Source organism: Phoca vitulina, unplaced genomic scaffold (genome assembly GCF_004348235.1).
Source record: "Phoca vitulina isolate PV1807 unplaced genomic scaffold, GSC_HSeal_1.0 scaffold40, whole genome shotgun sequence".
Classification (NCBI taxonomy): Eukaryota; Metazoa; Chordata; class Mammalia; order Carnivora; family Phocidae; genus Phoca; species Phoca vitulina.
Genome location: NW_022589743.1, coordinates 19549079 through 19575430, shown reverse-complemented (window position 1 = coordinate 19575430; position 26352 = coordinate 19549079). Strand labels below are relative to the sequence as shown.

Below are 26352 nucleotides of genomic sequence, written 5' to 3'. Positions count from 1 at the left end.
AAATGATTACTCTCTGTGTCACTGAGTCTCTATGTCCCATTAGTGAAAACAAAAGCCTTCCATCTCATGTAATGATAGTCACTGATGTTTATTAAGCAACCCCTTCTGCCAAGGGGTGGTGACATATTTTAGTTCAATTAATCCAATGAAGTAGAAGTTTGGATCACCATTTTGCAGATGGGGAAAACTGAGGCTCAGACAGGCTAAATGATACAACGAAGAGGTGACAATATCAGGACCAAACCCAGGTCCTTCTAGCTTCAAACCCAGTTCTTCCCACCATGTCACAATAACTACCCGAAACAGTTCTTAGGGTCCAGAGTGCCAGGGAGAATGTTAATGCTTTACATACTCTTTCTCATTTAATGACCCTGTAGACATAGATGGTGTTCTCAGTTTATAAATGAAGGGAAACAGCAGCTAAGGGAGGTTAAGTCACCAGCACACGATACCACAGTTGGTAAAAGATAGAACCAGGATTCTAACCCAAGTTGGCCTATGTTGGTACCCATGATGCACCTGTTGAGCCTTCCCCACGACAAGGAAATTGCAGACACTCCAAGCCTGCAACACTGGGCACCATCCCCAGCACGGCCACTGCCAAAAAAGAAGAATCTGGCAGTGAGGTGAATGCAGTAGGAGGTGGGCTCCGGGGCTGTCCGGGCAGGGCAGGGCCCGCTCTGTGCACACGCACACACCTTAGGCCCGAGGCTGGATGAGCTGGCGCTGTGCACAGAGACGTCCATGTGGCCTGCCCTGGGGCCAGCACAGATGTCACGTCCTCCTCCCAGTGCTAATAGTGCTCGCTCTAACCTGCCAAAAAGGCCTCAAGAAAAGCCCTTAGAGCTCTCTTTCAGGATTCCTGGTTCTTGGGTGTGTGGAGAGACAACACTGTTGGAAAATTCCAGTGCCACCTGGCTTGGCAAGAGAAAGTCAGGTCTTATATCCCTGACCCCCCAGGAGCCATAGGGTCCTGCTGGGACCCAGAATCCAGGGGCTCTGTGCCTGGACCCAGAGGCTGAACAAACAAAACATGAAAGGACGAACTCTCAGGGGACACAGGAAGTCCAGGTCAGCCTTGGGATGACCAAACCAGAGTGAGGCCTGAGTATGGTCAAAGGGCATCTGAGTTGTGGGCATAGCAGAGTGGACAGACCAGCACCAATGAGAGCTCTGAGGATATAGACTATGGGGAACCCTCACACGCTGCTGGTAGGAGTGACAATGGACCCAAGCCTTTGAAAGACAGTTTGGTGTTATCTGGTATGTGTTCTATGACACAGTAACTCTGCTCATCATAATATACTTAGAGAAACTCTCCCACCACATGGGCCCCAGAATGTTCATAGCAGCACTGCTCATAAAAACAAAAACTGCAAATGGCCCAGACACCCATGGATATGAGAATGTATTAAAAATATATATATTCTGTTTATATACTAAAATAGTACATAGCCATGAATATGCATAAGCCACAACTTCATGAGTGAATGCCATAAACACAATGTTAAACATCACACTGTAAACACATTGGGGTTTTAAGATTCATTTATCTATTGAGAGAGAGAGAGAGAGAGCGTGTGCACACACACCAGTGGGGGAGGGGCAGAGGGGGAAAGAAAGAGAGAATCCCAAGCAGACCCCCTGCAGGGGGTGGAGCCGGATGAGGGGCTCCATCCCATGCCCCCCGAGACTATGACCCAAGTCAAAATCAAGAGTCAGTCGCCCAACCAACTGCCCCCCCCCGGGGCCCCAAAAATAAAAAAAAAAAAAAAAAAAAAAAAAACCATTGTAAAATAAAGCAAATCATAATGTAACATATCCAGGGGCACCTGGGTGGCTCAGTAGGTTAAGCATCTGCCTTTGGCTCAGGTCATGGGATCGAGTCCCGCATGGGGTTCCCTGCTCAGCAGGGAGCCTGCTTCTCCCTCTGTCTGCCGCCCCTGCTTGTGCTCTCTCTCTCTGTGTCAAATAAATAAATAAAATCTTTAAATATATATATGTATACATATATATATATATATATATAAAGAACATACCCAGTGTGATTTCTTTTAATACAAGTCCAAAGAACTCTCCAGACTCAACAACATATTAGGGACACAGGTTTATGTGGCAAAATCAGACAAGTGAGAGAGTGACAAACACAAAATCCGGGATGGTGATCACCTGCAAGGGGTACTGAGTAGCAAGGGTGGAATGTGGAGCATACAGGGCATGTAGAAAGTATTGGAAATCCTGTCTTTGCTAAGTTAGGTGCTGGGCACCTGGGTATTTTTTTATTATTTTTCTTTAAACTGACCCCATGCATTATATACACTCACGTGTGTATATAAAGTATTTCGAATTTAAAAAGAAAACCTCCAGAAAAATCTCATTGGCGAGCTGCTGCTGGTTAAGAAGAGGTGCTCCCCCTGCACCTGGCAGCCTGCCCAGCTCTGACCCACCCTGTCCCCCTGATTATGAATGCCCCAAGAAGGGGGAGGGGCGCAGGCGCTGGTTGGCCTAGGCAAAGGGAGTGTGGAGGGGCAAGTGCAGCTCTGAAGTCAAAAGGATGAGTTCAATGCCATCTTTACTATTGAATGACTGCATGATTCTAACAAGTAAGTAAAATTCCCTGAGATTAAGTGTCCCTTGTAAAATGAGCATAAGCTAAGACCCGAGGCTTTTATCCCTGAATCTTTAGCACAATAGGATCTTGTGTGGCATAGAATAACAAACATACTTCGAACAACCAGACTCATGAGAAAAACATCCAACCAATTTCAATAGTGGGCCATCCTGCAAAATACCTGACCAGTTCTCCGCAAAAACCGTCAAGGTCAACAAAAACAGGAAGTCACAAAAAAGGACAAATGCTGTACGGTGCTGCTTGTATGAGGTACCCAGAATAGTCAAACTCCTAGAGAAAACAGTACAGGGGGCGCCAGTCGGAAGAGCCTGTGACTCTCGAGCTCGGGGTCGTGAGTTCAAGCTCCATGTCGGGTGTAAAGATTAGTGAAAAAATAAATAAATAAACTTTTCTTAAAAAGAAGGAAAGGAAGTAGTATGGAGGTTACCAAGGGCTGGGAGGAGGGGGAAATGGGGAGTTGTTGTTCAATAGGTACAGAGTTTGATCAGTGGTGATGATAAAGTTCTGAGTTGGACAGTGTGATGACTGTTCCACAGTGCGAATATACTTAAACTGTAGGCTGAAAAGGGGCTAAATTGTGTGTTTTGTGTGTTTCACCGCAATTAAAAAAAAAAAGCAGCAGCCTAAGAAGACCTGACAATTAAATGTAAATGTGGTTTCCCGGATGGGATCCCGGAACAGAAAAAGACATTAGGCAAAACCTAGGAAAATCTGGGGCGCCTGGGTGGCTCAGTCGTTAAGCGTCTGCCTTCGGCTCGGGTCATGGTCTGAGGGTCCTGGGATCATGGTCTGAGGGTCCTGGGATCAAGCCCCGCATCGGGCTCCCTGCTCAGCGGGAGGCCTGCTTCTCCCTCTCCCACTCCCCCTGCTTGTGTTCCCTCTCTCGTTGTGTTTCTCTCTGTCAAATAAATAAATAAAATCTTTAAAAAAACAAAAAGCCTAGGAAAATCTAAATAAACTATAGACTTTAGTTAATCACAATGCGTCAACATCGCTTCATTCATTGTAACAAAGGTATCACATTAACGTAAGATGTTAGTAAAGAGAGAAACCAGGCGTGGGGTTATATGGGAACTCTCTCAACTGTCTTCTCAGTTTTTCTGAAAATCTAAAAATAAAGTCTATTAATTGAAGTTATATATAAATAAGCGTATTTATGTAAATCCATATAATTAAATATAAAACTAGAAAATATAAAATTTTATAGATATACACATATATATAAGACAAAGGATAAGAGGGACTCAGGGACTGAGGGAAAAGTTTCCTGCCATTGAATGTAAGGTGTCAGAGGGGAAGGAAGGTGGGGATGTGGGTCAGGTCCTAAGGTTCTGTTTTCAGGATCCTCCTCTCAGTGGGGGGCCTAGTTACCAGCCCAGTGGCAGATCCTCACCCACAGACTTACTGAGTCTTGTCCCCCAATCCCCCGTTCTGCCCACCTACCCAGAAACAATGGCCCTGACTATAAATTGGTCTCCCCCTGCTCTCCCAAATCCTCCTCCCCCAATCTGTGAGGAATTGACTATTGTTCTTTTTTTTTTTTTAAGATTTTATTTATTTATTTGAGAGAGAGAGAGAGAGACAGCGAGAGAGGGAACACAAGCAGGGGGAGGGGGAGTGGAAAAGGGAGAAGCAGGCTTCCCGCCAAGCAGGGAGCCCAATGTGGGGCTCAATCCCAGGACTCTGAGATCATGACCTGAGCCGAAGGCAGTCGCTTAACCAACTGACCCACCCCTTGACTATTGTTCTTGATTTCAAATTTCTTACCACCAACTCTGCACTTGTCATCTCTTCTTCAAAACCAGACCCAGGGCCCTGCAGACCACTGAGAGCACACAGAGAGGCCACCTGAAGTGGGAGCTTCTGCTCCCCACCCCCCGTCATGCGCTCCCTCAAAACAGAGACAGTCTCTCAGGACCATGGAGTCACAGAATCTAGGAGGCCACCCACCCCTCAGCCTTTATGTTTCTGAGGAAGGAGCTGAGGCCCAGAGGGTCCATGTGAGTCCATGTGACTTGTCTAAAATCACAGCCAGTTGAGGGCTGGGATCGGGACCAAGGATTCCTGAACCCGGTCTTTTCTACTATAATGTGCTGCCTTCCTGAATTTGACATTTAATGCACTTCTGGTTCTGGCAACAGAGTAGACTAGACACTCTGAACTACTTCCTGCTGAAACACTAAAAGTGCTGGATGGAATGTTTCACTCCTTTAAAGGCACCAAGTGAGCTGGCAGAAAGGGTCAGAGGCCAAAAAAAGAAGGGAAAGCAGGAACCCGGACAGGATGTGGAAACTGGCTTTCTCCCTGCGGAAACATGCCAAAGCCAAGCAACCTTGAGCTAGCTTTTCAAGGCCCAGGGAGAGTACATGAAAGGGGAGAGAGAGCCTCGCCCAGTCAAGGTGGAGAATCTGACCGAAAGCCTCCTGTCAAGCTGGGCCACATCTCCAGCACAGGAGTGGACTAGCAAGCGGCTCATGAAATAAAACTCCCCACAGAGCAGTGAGGGAAACTGCCCATGTTAAATAAACATTGGAAGTGGGTGGAAAGTTAAAAAAAAAAACTTTTACCCGGAGAATTCTTGAACAACAAGCCAGCTCTCATATTTAAATTCATATAGTGGGCAAAAGTCCTCGAGTCAAGTGAGCAAAGCTTTAAGGGGGCAGGAGAGATGGTCGTAGGAATATCTAGGGGCAGAGCAATCCAGGCTCAAAGGGCCTAAGGCAGGGCCATGCCCAGCTCGTTCCAGGAACGCGAGCAGGCCTCAGGGACTGGCGTGGAGAGAGCCAAGGAAAAGGAGATGAAGTCACAGAAGTCACAGGAGACCAGGCTGGCCAAGGCCTGGTGGGCCACTATAAAACTATAAAACCATAAAACTGTGGACTCTTCTCTGCAACGTTGAGCCCCTGGAAGGAGTTGGAGCAGAGGAGTAAGGTGATCTAACCTACATATTAAAAGGATCGCCCTGTGCTGATGGCCACACAACACTGTGAATGTATTTAATGCCACTGCACCGTGTGCGTTTAAAGTGGTAAATTTTATGTTCTGTGTAGTTTACCACAATTTCTAAAAAAAAAAAATGACCACCCTGGCTGCTATGCTCAGAATATGTGGAATGGAAGCCTGGAGACCCAAACAGAAAGTCATCTAGATGAAAAATGGTGGGGGCTCCAACAAGGCCAATAGCAGGATGGGAGATGAGGTCATAGTTCAAATGTGTCTGGAAGCCAAATCAGTTCCTGACGCTGGACGTAAGGTATCAAAAATAGGAACGATCACAATAACTCCAAGCTTTCTGGAAGGACAACACTGCTGTCGGCTGAATAGGGAGCAGGGTTATAGGACACACTAAGAAGTTATGTTTGAGACTTGCTGGGTTTGAGATGTCTACTAAACATTCAACTGGAAATGTCAAGTGTTGGTGAAAATGTCAGAGCAACTGGAACTTTCAAACACTCCTTGGGGGGCGCCTGGGTGGCTCAGTCGGTTAAGCATCTATTTTCAGCTCAGGTCATGATCCCAGGAGCCTGGGATCAAGCCCCAAGTCGGGCTCCCTGCTCAGCAGGGAGTCTGCTTCTCCCTTTCTCTCTGCCCCTCCCCCTGCTTGTACGCTCTCTCTCTCTCTCTCTCTCTCAAATAAGTACATAAACTGGACAAAATCCATCAACAGTAGATTCAATAAATGGGGATATCTTCACATAATGATATATTACCCGGCTATGCAAATAAGAAAGCTACTGCTTTGCAATAATGTGGATGAATCTCAGGTCACAGAACATAATCTTGGCAGAGTATAAAGTCAGACAGAAAGAGAATAAAAAGCATGTGGCCAATTTATTCAACAACAGATGAAATGTGTTTACACAAAAACTCGCACACGAGGGGCGCCTGGGTGGCTCAGCCAGTTGAGTGACTGCCTTCGGCTCAGATCATGATCCCAGGGTCCTGGGATCGAGTCCTGCATCAGGCTCCTTGCTAAGTGGGGAATCTGCTTCTCCCTCTCCCTCTGCCTCTCTCCCCCTGCTCATGCTCTCTCTCTCATACTCTCTCTCTCAAATAAATAAAATCTTAAAAAAAAAAAAAACTTGCACATGAACACTCACGGCAGCGCTACTCACGATCACCAAAAGGTAGAAACGACCCAAGTGGCCATCAACTGATGAGTGGATGAAGAAATGTGGTATAGTGATATAAGAGACTATTATTTAGCCATAATAAAGGATTAAATTCTGGTACCTGCTACTACATGGATAAACCTTGACAACATCATGCTAAGTAAAATAAGCCGGATACAAAAGGCCATATACGGTATGATTCCATCTATATGAAACGTCCAGAATAGGCAGGTCCATAGAGTCAGAAAGCAGATTCGTGGTTGCCAGGGGCTGAGGAAAATGGAGAATGGGGGATGGGGAGTGACTGCTGATGGCTGTGGGGTTTCCTTCTAAAGTGATGAAGATGTTCTGGACCTTGGTAATGGGGATGGTTGCACCACATTGTGAGCATACTGAATGCCACTGAATTGTATGCTTTAAAATGGTTAAAATGGAGGGGGGTTGGTGGGCACCTGCCTGGCTCAGTCAGAAGAACATGCAACTCTTGATCTCAGGGTCATGAGTTCAAGCCCCATGTTGGGCATAGAGATTACTTTTTTTTTTTTTTAAAGATTCTATTTATTTATTTGACACAGAGAGAGAGAGAGAGTGAGAACAGGAATACAAGCAGGGGGAGTGGGAGAGGGAGAAGCAGGCTTCCCGCCAAGCAGGGAGCCTGATGTGGGGCTCGATCCCAGGATGCTGGGATCATGACCTGAGCCGAAGGCAGATGCTTCATGACTGAGCCACCCAGGCGTCCCTAGAGATTACTTTTTAAAAATGGTTAAAATGGGGCGCCTGGGTGGCTCAGTTGGTTAAGCGACTGCCTTCGGCTCAGGTCATGATCCTGGAGTCCCGGGATCGAGTCCCGCATCGGGCTCCCTGCTCGGCAGGGAGTCTGCTTCTCCCTCTGACCCTCCCGCCTCTCGTGCTCTCTCTCTCATTCTCTCTCTCTCAAATAAATAAATAAAATCTTAAAAAAAAAAAATAAAAATAAAAATGGTTAAAATGGTAAACTTTATATGTACTTTACTACAATAAACTAAAAAAGATAAAACTAATCTATGGTGTGATAATCAGGACAGTGGTTTCCTTGGAGGGTAGAGAGGGCTGAGTGACTGGGAAGAGGACAGGGCACCTGGGGGTGCTGGTAATATTCCTTTTCTTTAACCTGTATGGTAGTTACATGAGTGTATCCATCTTACAAAGATTCCTTGAGCAAAAGAGACAAGTACAGACAATTCTCCCAAGGAGTTTTGCTGCCAAGTGGGGCTGACAAAGTGGGCAGGAGCTCGAGGGGAAGTGGGACGGAGGGAGGGTTGTTTTCAGATGGGAGAGACAATCAGGGTTCTTGTGCGCTCAAGAATAATCTCGGAAGGAAGGGGGAAACAGACAATGAGGGAAAGGTGGGCGAGAATCGCTGACATGGCCTGAGCGAGGCAGAGGGGAGTGGGGGTCTGCAGTCAGGCCGCCTGCGGGAATAAGCAGGAAGCTGATCACGTGTGTCAGAGGTGGGGAGCTGTAAAGCAGCAGTTATTGCCCCCAGTTTACCAGTGAGCAATCCGAGACACGGGGAGAAAAGCAGATTGCTCACACGCACAGCGCTGCAGCTAGGAGTGGAAGCCAGGCCCGCCTGACTGCAGGGGACGGCACCAGGCTGCCCGAGAGCCTCAAGTTCACCTCCCTACCATGAAAAGGAGCACTTCCTATGGCCTGCCCCAAAACAGCTTCTCAAACTGTTAGGAGTGGCGCCCTCGGCTGCTGAGGATTCTGGGATGTAATGAACAGGTCTGTCCTACCTTGTCAATGAGCCTTGTCGTCTGAAGGATGGGGATTACGCCTCCTCCCAGCCTCCATCTTTCCAGCCTGAAGAATTCTAACCGAGGAGTGTGCCCCCATGGGAAAAGCCCTTCATCGCTCCATTGTCTGGCCCCTTTCCAGTTCTAGTACGTCTTTCTTGGAATGCAGAGGCCCTAACAACAGAAACCACAGTGGCTTCCATTTTGAAGGGCCTTTTGCAGGGACAAGGGCCCCATTTATATATTCAAACCAGCGGTCCGTGGGGCTGCCGCTTGCCCAAGGTCACACAGTCAACAATAGAGACCGGCAGAAAATTCCAATCGCTGTGATCTCTCCCTCACACCCAACTGCCTACACGTGGGACTCCAGAGGGGCACATTCAGCAGCAAGTGACAGGGGACAAGGTCCATCAGATTGGCTTAGAGCGGTAAGGAACTTTAATTGAATAACATAACCAGAAGTCCTGAAGTAGGCGGGCTGCTGGGCTGCTCGATAGGGGGCTCAATGATGTCATCATGGTCCCAATTTCATTCTGTCTTGCCATCCACAGAGCTGTATTGGGTTGAATGGCAGCCCCCCAAAAAAGATAGGCCTCTCTCCTAACCCCTGGAACCTGTGACTGTGACCTTATTTGGAAAAAGGGTCTTTGTAGATGCAGTGAAGCTAAGGCCCTTACAATGAGATCATCCTGGAGTAGTGGGTGGGCCCTAAATCCAATGACAAATATCCTTAACAGAAACAGAAGAGGAGAGAGACCCACAGCGGAAGACCACATGGAGATGAGGCCATGACCGCAGTGAGCAGCCACAAGCGAAGGAAGGCAGGCAACCACCAAAAGCTGAAAGAGTCAAAGAACATCATCTCCCCCAGAGCCCCTCAGAGAGCACAGCCCTGATGATAACTTGATTTTGAACTTCTGGACTCCAGAACTGTGAGAAAATAAATTTCTTTTGTCACATTAAGCCACCAAGTTCATGGTAATTTGTTAGGCAGCCCAGGAGACAAACACAGAGGATGGGAGATTTGATTACGCATGTTAACTTAGGCCTAAACCCCATGCCCCGCCCCCACGTCCAGGGGCGGGGTTAGCTTTCCCCAAGGTCCACAGGCTGCACAAGAAAGGGGTGGTCTTACGGTGGAGCGGGATGGACGCAGGAGAGGCAACCAGAATGTCCACCCCAGTACCATCTCCTGAGCATCTGAGGGATGATCTGTGAGAGAGAGAAAAGCACAGGAAAGATGGAGGGTACCCTAAGGCCTGACTGTCCCATGTTCAAGGTGCAGGGCTGCACAGCACAGAGGCATCCTCCAAACCCTGAGAACAAAGGTGAACATCTGGAACACAGAGCACCTTCCTCTACAAACACTGGATGGGAAAGGGCTCATGAACTGCCAAGATCATTCACACGGAAGAACCCACCGCATCCACCCAGTTGCCCAAGCCAGGACCCCAGGGTCCTCCCAGACTCCTTCCCGTCCCTCGCCCTACCCTCACTCTGTCCCCACTCCTGCCAGCTCTACCTTCCAACCTGTCAGTGTCCCTCCGGCTCCACAGCCATCACTCTACTTGAGGTCACCATCCTCTTACTAGCTTACAACCCCCAGACACCTCCCTGCCTTCCATCTTGGCCCCTACCGCCATGTTCTCCACCAGGAACCAGAGGGAACTTCGGAAAATGAAGGTCTGCCAGTGTCTCATTCCTGCTGAAAACCTCTTAAGCGCCCCGGCCTAGGTTTCAGGGCCCCTGGCTCACCTCACGTCACCTTCACCACGTCCCTCCCAAACACGTCCAGTTCCCCAAACACGCGAGTCCTCTCCCAGCTGGGGCCTGTGCACACACAGCACCTCTGCCTGGACGATCCCCGTCACGGCTTGCCTGGCCAAGTCCTCAAGGATTCAGCACCAGGGCCCTCTCCTCCGAGGGGTCACCTGGAGCGCCCCGCCCTTCTTCTGGGTTCCTACAGCACGCTGGGCATGCGCAGTCCTCCCAGACTCCCGTAATGGTGTATTCGTGTGCCGCCACCCTCCCCCTAGGCTCTGAGCCCCCCGAGAGCAGGAATCGGGTCCCCCACCCCTCCGGCCTCAGCACACAGCATATAGCAGGTGTTCAGAAATAAACTGATGAATAAAGATCAAACCTGCGTTGCATTCCCTTGTTTTTTCTGAAACGAAATTTGTTCTAGACGTTTGCTAAATCTCAGTGTTTCCCACCTTAGGAGAGCAAGCACAGAAGCCCAGATAAGGGATCAGATCCTATCTTTGTGAACTTTGGCCAATTTTTCCACCTCCCTGAACCTCAACTTCTCCTTCTGTAAAATGAGATTTATAAGCCTGACTTCATAAGGAAAACCACCTAATGTATCATCTGGTAAAATGCAAGATGCATTTTACTTTCCTTCACATATATGCACACTTCGGCTGAAGTCAGCAAGCATATACTAAGCACTCACATACTAAGCACTCACATACTAAGCATGAGCCAGCCCCTGGGGTAGGTGCAATGGTGACCCTTACCCTAGATTTCACAATAACCTTTTCTGAGAAATGTCACGTCTAAAATCAGGAGTAAATCCTGCCCGTGAATTCACAGGTAAGTTTGCCAACCCACGGGAAGCCCACTAACAGGAAGGTAACCCTGAGCCACTCCTCACCAGGGCCCCTCACCCAGTGGGTCACGCGGAAGACAGCGCGTCAGTGGGTCTTTACTGCCACCTGCTGGAGAAATGGAATAGGGCCACAGGCAGCAGCCTGGAGAAATTCCCGCGTCCGCCCAGAGTTGCCAAACACATGGCTCTAACTTAAATCTGCCACATTTGTTGAACAGCGAAGGAGAAGCGGTCAGAGGAAATTGCTTCTTAAGTCAGAATTATCTCACCAGAATTTTTTTTTTTTTTAAAGGAAAACCAACTGCACCTTGCAATGGTCAGAAATGGAAGTGTGCCTCCTGGGGAAATTTCTCTGACTCAAAGGGGAGCACCAGAAAATCCTGTAAGGTGGAGAGAAATAGCTTCTTCAGAAACCATGCCTATGTTTTACTCCACAGGCCACCATCAAGTACAAATCCTGGTGGATTTTCTGCAAACCCTGGTGCCCGGGAACCCAAGGGAACTGTCCATCTGCCCATGAACACCTGCAAGATCTAGCTCAGTCCCGGAACCAGCTCAGTAGAAACTGTCAGAAGCAGGGAGGCCATTCTTTCCAAAGACCTTCACTTTGCAGCCAGATTCACTAAGTCAACAAAGTGGGAGCCAGCCCCGCCACTCGCCTTCCTGTTACACCCTCCCACTTCTTCTCCCTGGCCTGCCACGCTCACACACATGTGTACGCACACACAGACACAGTCCTCCAGATCCAGCATTCTTAGTTATTTGGGTGGAGAGTCTGTGCAGGGAGAATTGGGAGGCAGAATCCAGATAGGCTATGGCCAGGGTTTAGGGTGTTTTTCTCTTTCTCCATATTCCAACCATCTTATGAAAAGTTGGATCCAAGAATGCAAACTCTGGAAAACCAAGGGCAGTGTAGCACCAAGGTACTTACTTAGCCGATGAGTGTGTTTCCGTCTTTCCTCAGAGCAGGCAAGCTTTGCAGAGTCCTGCCAGTTATTTTGATACATAGAGTGGTCGCCTGCAGCTTCTACAGTCAACTTACCCAGCCAATCAGGCAGTTAAGAGCAAAGCTCGGGGGGCACCTGGCTGGCTCAGTCAGTGGAGCGTGCAACTCTTGATCTCGGGGTTGTGAGTTCAAGCCCCATGATGGGTGTAGAGATTACTTAAAAATAAAATCTTTTAAAAAAGAAAAAAGAGCAAAGCTTGGGGAAGCTCCACCCACCATACCCTCTTGGGGTCTCGTGATGACCAAATTGTCCCCACCTTAAACCAAACTAATTTAGGGGTAGAATGAAAGGGTATATTCCCCCCCAGAATTTCCCAAAGGGAAGAAAGTCATAACAGAAATATACTGGAGTCATCAAAAAAACACAAAATTACTTATACAAATTGTGAATGGCATGGTTCTGTTTGTTATGCTACAGTACAAGAACTGAAAGGTTTTCATCCAGATAGAAAAATAAAAACAAAGAGGGGCGCCTGGGTGGCTCAGTCAGTTAAGCATCTGCCCTCAGCTCAGGTCATGATTCCAGAGTCCTGGAATTGAGCCCCGTGTCTCCCCATGTCGGGATTCCCCCTCAGCAGGGAGTCTGCTTCTCCCTCTGCCCACTCCCACTCATGCTCACCCACACTCACTCTCTAATAAATAAAATCTTTAATAGAAAAAAAAAAAGAAAAAGAAAGAATTATCAGCACTCTGGTATTAAGCAACCCATGATGATACTTTAAATACACCATCTCTGCCTAGCTGATGACCTGTCCCCCAGCCCGAGCAGTTACTTTTTCTCATCTGTTAAGCTTAATTTTGCCTCTCTTGCATTTGGGGGTTCAAGAAGCAAAACTACCATTCTGACCATCTTACTTTCCGACCCTGAGCTTCCTTCCAAGGCCTCTGGGGTTCTCCTTACTTCCTCATGCAGTGCCAAGGCAAATGAGGGCTGTGGGCATCAGGTCATCCCATGTCCATCTTCAACGGTTCTCCCTGTCCTGTGGCCCCTCTGGGTCCACTGGTTTCTCTGCATGCTCAAGGCCTGGGCATCTTTTGCAAGATCGTCCTGACTGCTTACAAGCACCAACATCAGGGCGCCTGGGTGGTTCAGTCAGTAAAGCATCTGCCTTCAGCTCAAGTCATGATCCCAGAGTACTGGGATCGATCCCTACATCAGGCTCCCTGCTCAGCGGGGAGCCTTCTCCCTCTGCCTCTGCCACTCCCCCTGCTTATGCTCTCTCTGTCAAATAAATAAATAAAATCTTAATAAAAAAAAAATGAAGCACCAACATCTATCACTGAGAACCTAACTCCCAGGGACACACCATGAAGCAGGACTCCTGTCCCATCTGCTCTTAGCATCCCCAGATTTCTATGTCTTCTCCCATCTTTCTTCTCACAATCCAGGGGATTTGGGGGAGGGGGGCGGAGGATCATTCTTTCCCTCCAAATTTCTTCAAGACACATAGTCTTTTGGTCCAAAATCCCCCTGCCTCTTTACAAGTGGAAAAAAAAAAAAGAAGGAAGGAAGGAAGGAAAGAGAAAGAAACATATAAAAACAAAATAAGTTGCTTTCTATAAAAGAAAAGATAGAAAAAATGTCTTGGTTGTCTTCGACCCCATCACATGCCTCCAGTAAGGCAATGACCAGCATGCCTGCAAGGAGAGAGGGCGTGAGAGAAACAAAGGCATATCACAAATGTCATCCGGTCACTTGAGAAACACCTATTTACTCTCCTTTCCCTCACTCAAAACTTTTGCTGTGGTCAGTTGTGATTCTTTTCTTGGCAAGTGATACTGCTTGCAAGAAATGTCAGAATAAAAGCTTCTCTTTTGTTCCTCCTAACAGTCCCTGAGCACCTACATTTCTCCAGCGGCTCCTGCCCACTCCTGTAGACTCCTCCCAGGCTAGCTCACATCTCCTCCTGAGAGAAGCTGGCTGGAAGGCACCATTGCCCGACCCCCACCACACCCCCCAGTCAAGAAAAACAAGAGTGCCAAAGGCAGCAGCTCAAGTGGCCGCATGCATCCCCCAAAATGTTTAAGCCTGAAATGCCCATGCTCCCACCCCGCACCTGCCCCAAGTCCGTACATTATATAAATACTTTCTCATTCCCACATCCCAAAAAGCCCTTTTTAGCCTTCATCTTACTTGGTGTCTCTCTATAAAAGATGACTGTCCCCCCTCCTTAAAACTCTCTTCTTCTTAGATTTGGCTTGTGTGGCACCTATATTCCCCCGGTTTTCCTCCTCCTTCCCTGCCACAGCCTGGCTCTGGGATCCGATCCTTTCATCTATCCTTTCGTTGCTAATGTGCCGCAAGGTCCTGTCCTTGGCCCTCTCCTTACTACAAGCCCTCACAGAACAAACTCGACTTCTGTCAATGCAACAACACCTACCAAAACCTCAAAAATCCCCACCACATTCCCACCCCTCCCTCCCTCCCTCCTCCTCTCCCTTTCTGATTCCAGACATATATACGCAATTGTCTGTTGACTAGCTAGAAAACAAAAAGCCAGAGGGGAAGGAGGGTAAGATTGCTAATTTCCTATATTTGAAAGACAGGACCACAGAGCAGACCAGGGCCAAATGGGTAGATTCCAACTTAATACAAGGGAGAATTTTCTTTTTTTTTTTTTTCTTTTTTTAAAGATTTTATTTATTTATTTGACAGAGAGACACAGCGAGAGAGGGAACACAAGCAGAGAGAGTGGGAGAGGGAGAAGCAGGCTTCCCGCAGAGCAGGAGCCCGATGCCGGGCTCAATCCCAGGACCCCGGGATCACGACCGGAGCCGAAGGCAGAAGCTTAACGACTGAGCCACCCAGGCGCCCCAAGGGAGAATTTTCTAACAAAGAGCACTAGCCAGCAGTGGACGGGCCCCTTCTGAGGTAGTGAGCTCCCCATGACTAGAAGTGGGCAGAGAGGATTCCTACACATAGTACAAAGCCAAACTAAGCAACATCCAAGTTCACATCTCCCCATGAGATTGATACTTCTCAGCTTGGCATTCAGAGATCTGAATAGATAGAAGTTTTGTTGGTGTTTTGTTTTGTTTTCATTTTCTTGAATACCTAAAAATTACAATTCTTCGTTATAGGACACTGGTTAGAAATCATTGCAATATTTCCTTTTATTCAATTATTTTTAAAATAACCACAATTTTGTCCATCCAATAATTTATCCTACAAAGTCATCTGTCATACACACTCTAGTTTTGAGAGAACAAAATTTACTTGGTCGTTGATTGAAGGCTTTTGGATTAAAGCACAGTTGGAAAACTCACTGCTTCTGGACATTTCTCTCTGTTCTATTCCTCTATGCTATTTTTAAAAATAAATAAATAGAAAAGGAATCCTAACTAAATTCTCATCTAATTTAACACAAAGACTTTTCTAAAAGTTCTTCTTTTTAAAAGTTCAAGGGGCACCCGGGTGACTGCCGGTTAAGCGTCCGACTCTTGGTTTCGGCTCAGGCCATGATCTCAGGGTGAGATTGAGCCCCACGCTGGGCTTCGCACTCAGCATGGAGTCTCCTTGAGATTCTCTCTCTCTGCCTCTGCCCCTCCCTGCCGCTCACGCACACTCTAATAAACAAACAAAATCTTTTTAAAAAAATACGAAAGCAAACTGCCTGCAACTCCACCACAGAATCAGATTGTTTCCATTTGTTGGTGTTAATCCTTATCACTTGCATATGCAATTTTTTCATCTTTACAATATTATCAAAGCAGTTTTATAGTATGTATTTTCACTTACTGTATCATTAGTATTTTTCCATTTCATTACTTTTTTCCCCTTACTTCCCACCTCACCTCCTCAAGATAACCGATGTTCACAGCCTGGAGAGTTACCGTCTACATCCTCACCATGCTTGGATCACCCAATGGGGGGGGGGGGGCACCAGAACACTATTTGAATCACAATTGACTAAGCTCCCTCCTTCTCTTGTTCTCCCGACATACCCAACTTTCTACATCCTTCCTCCAGTGGACCCTATTGCCCTCCTACCCACTTTGTTGGAAACAACCAGAAGGAGGAACCGCAAAGATTAACTCCTACAAAACAAGAGTGTCCTAGATTCTCAGCTGCTCCTCGGATCACAGCAGCAGGACCTGGTGAACTTCCTTTGCTCAGCCTCTCACGCACATGGCCTTTCCGTGCCACGTTTTCTTCCCTCCCTCCAACATCCGTACATTCTCCCACCTTACGACTTGGGCCTTTATTCACTTTTATTCAGTTTCAGCTACCTCACCGCCCCAGCTTACGCATGGGCCAACACGGCCTGTCAAGAGTACAGCCTTGCATTCTGCCGTTCTGCCATCCTCCTCAAGCCCCTGACACTCCTTGGCTCAGTTTCTCAAGTTCACCTTTTCACACCAGAAATGCTCATTTTCACACCGGCCTAATCAGCTCCGGCACTGGGAGGAGGAAGAAAGACAGAGCAGTGTGGTGGTATGGTCTATGACTGTCCCTTTAGCAAGGATGGTGGAGGGGGCCATTTTTTCTTCCTAGGGTAGTTTTGGTCATGAGGCCCCTCACAGCGAAAGCCACCGCTTTGCCTCATAAGGTTCTGCCCTGCTCACACACTTTGTGGGGCCTCTGAAAAATCGTTTAAATGGTTAAATGTTAATTTAACAGCTATGGACTTCACTTGGATTTCAGATCTGAAATTGTTCTTGATTCAGCTTCAAGAGGGAGGCAGGGAGGTAAGACGCAATCCCTGAGCCAGCAAGAGACGCAAAGGCGACTTAGTCTGGTGCATCACAGACCTGCCAAGGCGCAGCCCCCAGAACCCACCTCTAGGCTTGTACTCACAAGGGGGTGAGCGGCCAAGGAAAGCCGACCTCAGAGTCACGTGTGCGGTTAGGGCACGGCTCTGCCATCTCCTGGCTCTGGGATCTTGCAGAAGTCAAAACATTTTGAGTCTTTTTTTCCTCATCTCGAAAATGACACAATTTCGGGGCGCCTGGTTGGCTCAATCAGGGGGAGCATGCAACTCTTGATCTTGGGGTTGTGAGTTCAAGCTCCACATTGGGTGTAGAGGTTTTTTTTTTTTGAAGATTTTATTTATTTATTTATTTATCTGACGGAGAGAGACAGCGAGAGCAGGAACACAAGCAGGGGGAGTGGGAGAGGGAGAAGCAGGCTTCCCGCTGAGCAGGGAGCCCGATGCGGGGCTCGATCCCAGGACCCCGGGACCACGACCCGAGCCGAAGGCAGACGCCCAACAACTGAGCCACCCAGGCGCCCCGGGTGTAAAGATTATTTACAAATAAAATCTTTAAAAAATAAAATAAGGCAATTTAAAAAAATCGTTGACTTCATATAGTAATTATAAAGAGCAAATAATTAAATGGAAAATAAGTTTCAAAATCCTTTCATACCAGTTGAGGGCTATATAATTGCTGGTTTAATTTATTTGCCATTTCATGTTCCAGCTTGCTTGTTTACTAAGTAAATGGTCAATTTTTCATCAGCAGAAATAGAAATCAGCCACAAAATCACCAACATTTCTTGGATTCTAATCTCTGGCCAAAAAATTATTTTCTTTCATAGAGTAGTTTTAAGGGTCCGAGTACCTCCAATCCTTAAAATGTAAGCCAGGGACTTGAACTGAAGGAGTAAAGCTTTGCTGGTAAGTATCCAATTAAAAGGGGGGGGGAGTAAACAAAAGCATATCAAATTTTTTCTACCTTTATTTATAAAGAACACAACTCCTCCTGACACAGACACAAACACTCACATGTCCCAAGGAAGAGCTCACTAAAAACAACAACAACAACAGAACTGGAAGACACTGGGACCTTAGTTAACACCAGTCTGTGTTCCTGACTCCGGGATCACTGGGAATGGGTCCTCAAACGTGACCTCTCACCTCAATGAAAGGAAGAGAGACCTTCATCTGGAGGGCAGGCCCACCCACCAGGCAAGAAGCTGCAGACTCAATCTTCAGCATCATCAAACTGTCCTGTTTCGAAGACCATCTTGGAATAATGGGGTATCAGCGGGGGTGGATGGTGCCAACTGGGGTCATAGATCATGTCTCCTTGCGGGGCACAGCACACCCAAGGTTTGACCTCTTGAGAAATGCAACCCTGGATGTCATCGGCATCTGCAAGCAGTTTAAAAAAAAAAACAGATTAAAGGTAGGAGGGGAGGGGAGACAGACAGCCAAAAAGTGTCTAGGAGACAGACACTTGCAGTTCAAAAGCACACACACAGAGCCCTCCTTGGACTGCAAACGCGTGTGTTCTGAGGCACCCCCGACTGGTGCTTCTCAGGGGAGGGCCCTTAGCAGTGCAGAGGCCGCAACTGCAGAAGACAGCACTTCTCTCTGCAGCTGCTAGATTCACACAGATATTTTAAGAGTCAACTACAAAATTTGCATTTTTTTCCCAATATGAAAGAGAAGCTGTCACAGACATTTCAGCCCTGTAACAGGTATCAGGCTAAGCTCACGGATTGAGTCCATCTTCCAAACTGTCTGCCTTTGGGGTAATTTGGTAGGAGGGTCCCCGAACCTTGGCCTAGGACCCCAGAAACGCCACACCTACCATACGGATTCCCTTGATCTGCCTTCAACTCCAAGTCCCAGTCCTCGTTAAAAAGATCAGCAGCCTGCTCCTTGGGCGGACAGTCGGACACCGCTTCTGACAGCTCCCAGGTATTCAGGTCCCCATCCGAATCCTCATCATCCATAGCAAAGCCTTCCTCTTCCGAGTGGATGCCCTCACCGTGGGTAGGACTACCATTAGGGATGCTCTGTGCTCCACTGGCTAAGAAATCAACAGAAGGAAGAAGGTCTTAAAACCACCAGCAATGACACAGGGCCTACTCGTGTGCTTGGAAAATGTCTGGCAGACTCCTGAGACAGCAAAACAAGGGTACAGAGTTCCTTAGCCACCTGAGCACTTAAAAAAAAGAAAAAAATGTTCTTCTGTTTACCTTTTTCGAAGCAGGGTTGATTTTTTTTTTTTTTCAGTAAAACGTTTTACCTTAAACGAGGTCTTGTAATTCACACAGGGAATCAAGCAAATCAAGCACAGTTTATATGTTTAGGTAGTTTACAGGTTAATTGAGGCAAAGGGCATTTGGAAAATGACAAGCTTTCACAATACAAACTTGAATTGAATTTGTACTCTTCTATTTCTCTCTTCATCCTCAAGGAGCACAGGACAAGGGGACGGCGGGAGGAAAGCAGGCAGAAGAGCGGAACCCATCCAGTGACAACAAACAGCCACCACGTCTCCTCTTCCCTGTACCGGGGAGGGCTGGACAGTGTATTTTCAAAAGGTCTCAAAATAATGGAAGAAAGTCTGGGGGAGGATAATGGACCTCCCAGCATACCATGCTATGGGGAAGCCAGGTCAGAGCTGGGAAAAGAATCAGCCTGAACACAGCCGTGCTACTAACACTGTATAATAATGGCAGCTACAAGCAAAAAAGCAGTAGTTCAGGGCATGGGTTCTGGAGCCGGATACCCCGGTCCAAATACCAGTTGTGCCGATTAGTCATTGTGTGACTGAGCGGAAATGGACTCGGCCACGCCCTCGAGAACTTAAACATAGAACTAGCACGCAGCCCAGCACTTCCCCTCCTAAATGGACATCCCAAAGAATCGAAAACAGGTATTTAAACAAGACTGGTACAATAATGTCCGTGACAGCACTCACCAGAAGGTGGAAACAATCACCAGAAGGTGGAAACAAGTCAAATAAATGCCCATCCACGGGATGAATAAGCAAGCTAGAGGTAGTATATCCAGATGACGGGAGGATTCGGCCATAAAGAGGAACGTACTGATTCACGCTACACGAATGAATCTTGGAATTATTATGCTGAGTGAAAGAAGCCAGACATAAAAGGCCAATTGGCATATCATTCCACCGGCACGGGAAATCCATACAGAAGGCTGATCAGTGGTCGCCAGGGACTCGGGGAAGGGGGTGTGGCTACTTATCGGGTACAGGGTTTCCTTGTGGGGTGCTGAAAGTGTTTGGGAACTAAATAGCCATGGTGGTTACACAGCATTGTGACTAAATGCCACTGAACTGTATGCTTTAAAACTGTTAAATGGTACATTCTGTATGTGTTTGACCACATTTTTTTTTTAATTTTTACTCTGTGCCTCAGTTTTCTCATCTGTAAATATGAAAATAGGATTGTTGTGAGAGCTGTTTTAAAAAGGGGGGAACAGGAAAAGAAACACTTGGAACTGTACCTGGCCCTTACTCAGCAAGTGTCAGCTGTTATGACCGGACCTACGTGTCCGTGTGGGCACAGTGCTTCTTCTGGACCAGGGCTATCCAACCGGAGTTTCTGTGATGATGGTAATATTCTCTCATCTGTGCTCCAACAGGCTAGCTAGCAGGAACCACGTGTGACTGCTGAGCCCTTGAAATGTGGCTAATGTGAATAGGGAACTGAGGTTTTCATTGTATTTAATTATAATTCGCTTAGATTTAAAGAGCACCAGTAGCTGGTGGTTATTACAGCTCGAGATCCTCCCACCCAATCCTCAGAACCATCCTCTGAGGTAAGCATTATTATCCCTATTTTAAAGAGGAAGAAAGGATAAGTGACTTATCTAAGGCCTCAAAACTGGAGCCCAGGACTCTGAGCCAGAGCTGAAAGTGAAAACAGTGTTGCCTGGCTCCAAAGCCCCATACTCTTGCTGCTGCCCTAAGCTGCCTTTCTCAGCAGAAGGGGAGGGTTTTCTGGACGAAAGGTCAGGACTTCCCTAAAGGAAGCTCCAGCCACGCTACCACACGAGGGCACTGTGGAAGCACCAGGCAGAAAACGCAACTCAGCAGCAAAGAGAACTGGCTGGAAAGGGGTCAACAAGACGCAGAGACAGTCCCTCCCCACATCCACCCCCATCTTCTCCACTGTTTACTTGCCTAGCCGATCCATGGCCTTCTCGGTCTCTCTCTCCTGCCCGGAGTGGTCAGCGGGAGCAAAGCTGGCCTGCAGGAAGAAGAGAAGGTTACCCAGGACCCGGTATTAAGCTACCATCTCGCACCCTCACCTTTGTGAGGGTGGGGCTGGGGCTCTGTAACCCCCACTTCTGCTTTGCCCTAGGAGACGCGGCAAGGCCCGAGGGAGAAGGGCCTCGCTCCTTCCTATTCCTGCAGACGCCACCCTGGCGACACTTCACCCCGGGTGACACTTCGCCCCCGGCAGCGGCAGCAACAGCGCCCTCCTACAGCGGCCGATGGATCCAGTTCACAGTTGGCCAGCACTGGCGGAGCCAACCTCCTCCCTGGGCCCTCCCGTTGGGGGTCTGAGTCCCAGGCCCTCAGCCCCCTCCTCCAAGCTCGAAGACCCCAGCAGTGGCTGTGGGCAGCACCTCCTCCTCAGAAGTTGGAATTTCAGCTCTGCAAAGCCTCCCCTCTGAGCTTGTAAATTTTAATCATTCCCACCTCATTCCTACGTTCCCTCAGCCCTAGGGTTGGTAGCTGTTTCCTGCAGGTGCTACTGCCATGTTCATTTTTACCTTTTCAGCGACTTCACGTTCTAGCAAATTCTGTCTCCTGATACAAGGGGGCAACAGAGCTGTAGTTCCTAAGTGATGCTGAAGAGAAAGAAGTCTTCCCCTACTGCCAACTATATGCTTTTCTGCTCCCATCACTCAAAAGTTCCTGAAATCCTACCACCTCCAAGACTGCTTTGTAAATGGAACAAGAAATGTTCACAGCCTGCATAAGAAAGACATGGTTTCCATCCCAGCTCTGCCATTCATTCAGAGTGTGACCCTGATAGACCACTTCAACCCCCATGCCTGGGATTCCTTCTCCAGAAACTGGAGATGACTGTTCTGACCTTGCAGGGGGCTTATGACAAGGTAACACTTATGAAAACACCTGGCACGTAGCAGGAATGTAGTATTTGTTGAATTTAAATCCGCCTTCTTAGCTCCTACACCTGAAGTGCACTTGGCACCTGCCCCAATTAGCTCATGACCTAGTCATCCCTAGATTTAATGAATAAATTCCACCTCTTGTAGTCAGTGACAACCCTTGGTCAGCGCTACAGGTCAGCTGGTGGCACCTCTCCCGTGGACCACTGCCATAGCTCCCTGCCCTCCCACTCACCCACCCTGCCCAGCCTTAACAGCCTCACTCTGCTCAAAAACCTTCAACAGCCCTCCACATGGGAACATAAAATTGGCCATGGCATTCACACCAACCCATGAGGGCCCCTCAACCTGCTGAGCACAGTTCTCTCCCCTGGCCCTGAGGCTCTGCCCCCCCAGCTCCCAGCCATCTGCCCTGTCCTTCCTCACCTCCACACCTCTGCAGGCACTACCACCCTGTCACCTTGGAGAGGAAGCATACATCCCTTCCTGCTACGTCCTGGCAGAATCAGTCTCACCCTGTCTGCACTCCAAAGTAATTTTTTTTTTAAAGATTTTATTTGACAGAGAGAGACACAGTGAGAGAGGGAACGCAAGCAGGGGGGGTGGGAGAGGGAGAAGCAGGCTTCCTGCCGAGCAGGGAGCCCGATGTGGGGCTCGATCCCAGGACCCTGGGATCATGACCTGAGCCGAAGGCAGACGCTTAACGACTGAGCCACCCAGGCGCCCCCCTAAGTAATTTTTTTTATAAGTCTATCACTGCATTTTTCCTATCTTACTCGGGTTTAGTACCATCTTTGATGCTTAAACAAGCATTCCATTCCTCCCTCCCATTAACAGCCGTGTCTACCGTGGCAGGCACGACGCGAGGCGCCAGGTTAACAGCACTCAACAGAGGGTTCCTACCCTCACGGAGCTCACCACCCAGCAGAACTGACTGGCTGTAAACAAGGACAGGTGACGACTGTAATAACGGTCTTTGAAAAACCAGGAGCTGTCTGGCGCGCAAATGAAAACAAGTTTCTGGAAACCCTGCGTCAAGCCGGGCCTTTGGTTTCAGTAAACAGAAAAGGAGAGAGCGCATCAGACATCATGCGGTGCTCAGGGTGAGCCGTGCATCCCCACCCCTGGTCACAGGTCCTTCGGGGACAGCGCGCTTCTCGCCGCCTTCACCTGGCCCCGGCCCAGGCCCCCGGCAGCGGCCCCCAGCTCTCGGTCGTCAGCATCACCTCCCATTCAGCAAGTACGCAGAGGCGCCCCCGAGACGGCCAGCCCGCCCCCCCGCCTCCGCTCGTCCCCCCCAGCCCCCACGCCCTCGGCCGCCGCGGCCCGGCAGTTTCCAGCGCGAGCGCGCGCCCAAACGGCGCTCCCGCGGCCCCGCGGCCCCCAACCCCGCCCCGCCGGGCCCGGCCCGCGAGCCCCGCAACTTCCCGCCCCGGGCCGCTCCTGGCGGCCGCGCTCACCCCCGGGCTGGGGGGCGCCTCCCGCGCGCTCGGCAGCGGCGGACCCCGAGGCGGCTCGGCGGCCCCCAGCGCCCGGACTCCTGCGGCCTGACGGTCCATGCCTGGCGGCCCGCGGATCGGAGCCCTGGACGCTGCTCGGCCACGTGACGCGCCCGCCTGGCTGCCAGCCGGAGGATACGCCGCGGAGGGGCCAATCAGCCGGGGGCGCTCCCGGCCGAGGGGGGCGGGACACGGGTCACGAGGAAGCCAGGGGCGGGGCTGCGCGGGGCGGGAGGGGCGGGGCGCGTGCGCGTGGCAGCCGAAGCCCCCCTACCTACGGGTCCCGGGATCGGATTTTTGGCGCTCCTGCGGGTGCCCATCCCAGGGCTGACGACTAGCTGGGTCTGCAGTGCCAACCGTTACCCCTGCCCCACCACGCTGGATGTGCTTCGGCCCCCAAACCTCGAATTCCTGCTAGGATATTCAATTACCCGAGTCTCCCTGATAGTCTACAAAGCTCAGCTCTCAAAAGTTTGAATGCAGTTGAGTTCCAACCACATTTCACTCTCTCGTCACAGGTGTTTGCAGAACTCAGGCTGGAATGGGACTATAACCCCCCCACAAATGGATGTGCCCAGGGATTCTCCACCCTAAGTTAATGATAAGTTCTTATAAAGTTGATTAGAAACCAGGATAGATGATGAAAACGACGTGCAGACACCCATATGACAGTCACAGTAACCCTAAACATTCTCTGCTGTCACAGTAGTCTGGCCTGGACTCCTATTTTTTAATGCTCAAAGTCTGGCCCTCTATAGCCTGAGGGCAGGAGCAGACGGGCAGGGCCTGAGTTGGGGATAAACCCAACTCTAAAGCCACCCTTCCTTGCCTTTCCCCAGGCTGCCTAAACTCTTTTTTTTTTTTTTAAAGATTTTATTTATTTATTTGACAGAGACAGTGAGAGAGGGAACACAAGCAGGGGGAGTGGGAGAGGGAGAAGCAGGCTTCCCGCCGAGCAGGGAGCCCCATGCAGGGCTGGATCCCAGGACCCTGGGATCATGTCCCGAGCCGAAGGCAGACGCTTAACCGACTGAGCCACCCAGGCGCCCCTGCCTAAACTCTTCTTAAGAAACCTGCTCAGGGTGTGATGATCATTTTAACAATGAAGTAGCAGAAAACCTAGAAACTGGGATTCCTGCTCACGAGGCCACCTTATGACAATCTTTTGGGACATTAGAGAGCTTATTCCTTCATCTCCCTCAACGAATGTGAACCATCAAAGACATTTGAAAAAAATTAGTGTAAGGGGGGAAGGGTAAAACAGGTGAAGGGGAGTGGGAGACACAGGCTTCCAGTCATGGAATGAGTAAGTCACGGGGATAAAAGGTACAGTATAGGAAATATAGTCAATGATATTACAGTGGACTTGTATGGTGACAGATGGGAGCTACACTTGTGGGGAGCTCAGCATAACATACGGAGTTGTTGAATCGGCTATGTTGTACACCTGAAACTGATGTTCACATTGCGTCAACTATACTCAAATCTAAAATTTTAAATAAAAATTTTTCCTACTATAAAAAAATTTAGCCTAAGAGTTGATACACAGTACCTTTTCTTTCCTCTATGTAGACTTTCCTGCAGAGAAAAGAATGTGACCAATTAATGTGTGCTCTGTTCTGACCCATGAGTCAGGTTTCCCCAAATCTAACTGGACTGAGGTCAACACTCTCCACTAGAACCTTTAATGGTGGAAATAAAAGCTCTATTAATTGTAGTGTCCAGTATGATAAACATGTGGCTGTTGAGAACTTGAAATGTGGTCAGTGTAAATGAGAAAATATTTAGTTTCAATAGATTTAAATTGCCAACATGGCTAGAAGCTACCATATCTAACAGTGAAGCTCTGGGTGCACTAGCTAGATGTATCTTCACAACCTGCAACAGTGAGCCCCAGATATAGGGTTGTGATGACCCCAGGGTGATCCACCTTCATAGCCTTGCTTTAAGGAGCCAACCACCAGGGGGCACCTGAGTGGCTCAGTCAGCTAAGTGCCAGACCCTGATTTCCACTCAGGTCATGATGGAGCTCCACAATGGGCTCTGCGCTCAGCAGGGAATCTGCTTGAAATCCACCTCCCCCCACCCCTCCCTCCACACGTTCTCTCTCTCTCCCTAATAAATAAATCTTAAAAAAAAAAAAAAAAAAAGAGCCAACCACCACCCTCTTTGCTCTCATCTCTTAAAAGCAACATGACATGTATCTTCTTCCTAAAACAAAAATGCCATTAAGGATTTAGAATGCTAAACTTCCTTAATGGAAATGTGAGAGAGGAAATTTTAAAACAAGTGGCAAGCAAACATTTAGAGTACAAAAGCTCAAAGTAAAAATGTCCTAAAACAGATTCTAATATCATAGGAACTTAATATGTAATAAAAGTAGTACCACAGGGACGCCTGGGTGGTGCAGTCAGTTAAGCATCTAACTCAACTGCGGCTTGACTTTGGCTCAGGTCATGATCTCAGGGTCATGAGACTGAGCCTCGCGTTGGGCTCCCCACTCAGCAGGGAGTCTGCTTGAGATCCTCTCTCCCTCTCCCTCTAAAAATAAATCTTTTAAGGGGGGGGCGCCTGGATGGCTCAGTCGGTCGAGCATCTGCCTTCGCTCAGGTCATGATCCCAGGGTCCTGGCATCAAGGCCCCCACCGGGGTCCCCATTCAGCAGGTAGTCTGCTTCTCCCTCTCTCCCTTTGCTCCTCTCCCTGCTCGTGTGCGCTCTCTCTCAAATAAGTAAAATCTTAAAACAAAAAAAAGTACCACAAATCAATAGAAAAATGACTGGCCACAAACCACATTGTAGAAAATTTAGTTAACTCCTTGGGGAAAAAAAAGAGTTCTCTTCAGCAAGAGGAAGGGTTTTCAACAATAGAAGTCA

General features: G+C 48.6%; 1 protein-coding gene across 1 annotated transcript; it reads right to left on the bottom strand.

Moving 5' to 3' along the window:
* Positions 1-17431: 17431 nt before the first annotated feature.
* Positions 17432-23640, bottom strand: COPRS (coordinator of PRMT5 and differentiation stimulator). Its single transcript, XM_032429286.1, has 4 exons — positions 23439-23640; positions 21020-21086; positions 18674-18895; positions 17432-18231 (listed from the first exon to the last, which is right to left on the bottom strand). Exons 1-4 carry the CDS (start codon positions 23535-23537, stop codon positions 18062-18064), a joined length of 558 nt encoding a protein of 185 aa, XP_032285177.1. The 5' UTR covers positions 23538-23640; the 3' UTR covers positions 17432-18061.
* Positions 23641-26352: the final 2712 nt, after the last annotated feature.

Coding starts and splice junctions, on each gene's coding strand:
- COPRS (XM_032429286.1), bottom strand. CDS start 23,537: ATGGACCGTCAGGCCGCAGGAGTCCGGGCGCTGGGGGCCGCCGAGCCG. Junction 21,087..23,438: donor AGGCGCCCCCCAGCCCGGGG/GTGAGCGCGGCC, acceptor TTCTTCCTGCAG/GCCAGCTTTGCTCCCGCTGA. Junction 18,232..18,673: donor AGATCAAGGGAATCCGTATG/GTAGGTGTGGCG, acceptor AACTGCTTGCAG/ATGCCGATGACATCCAGGGT.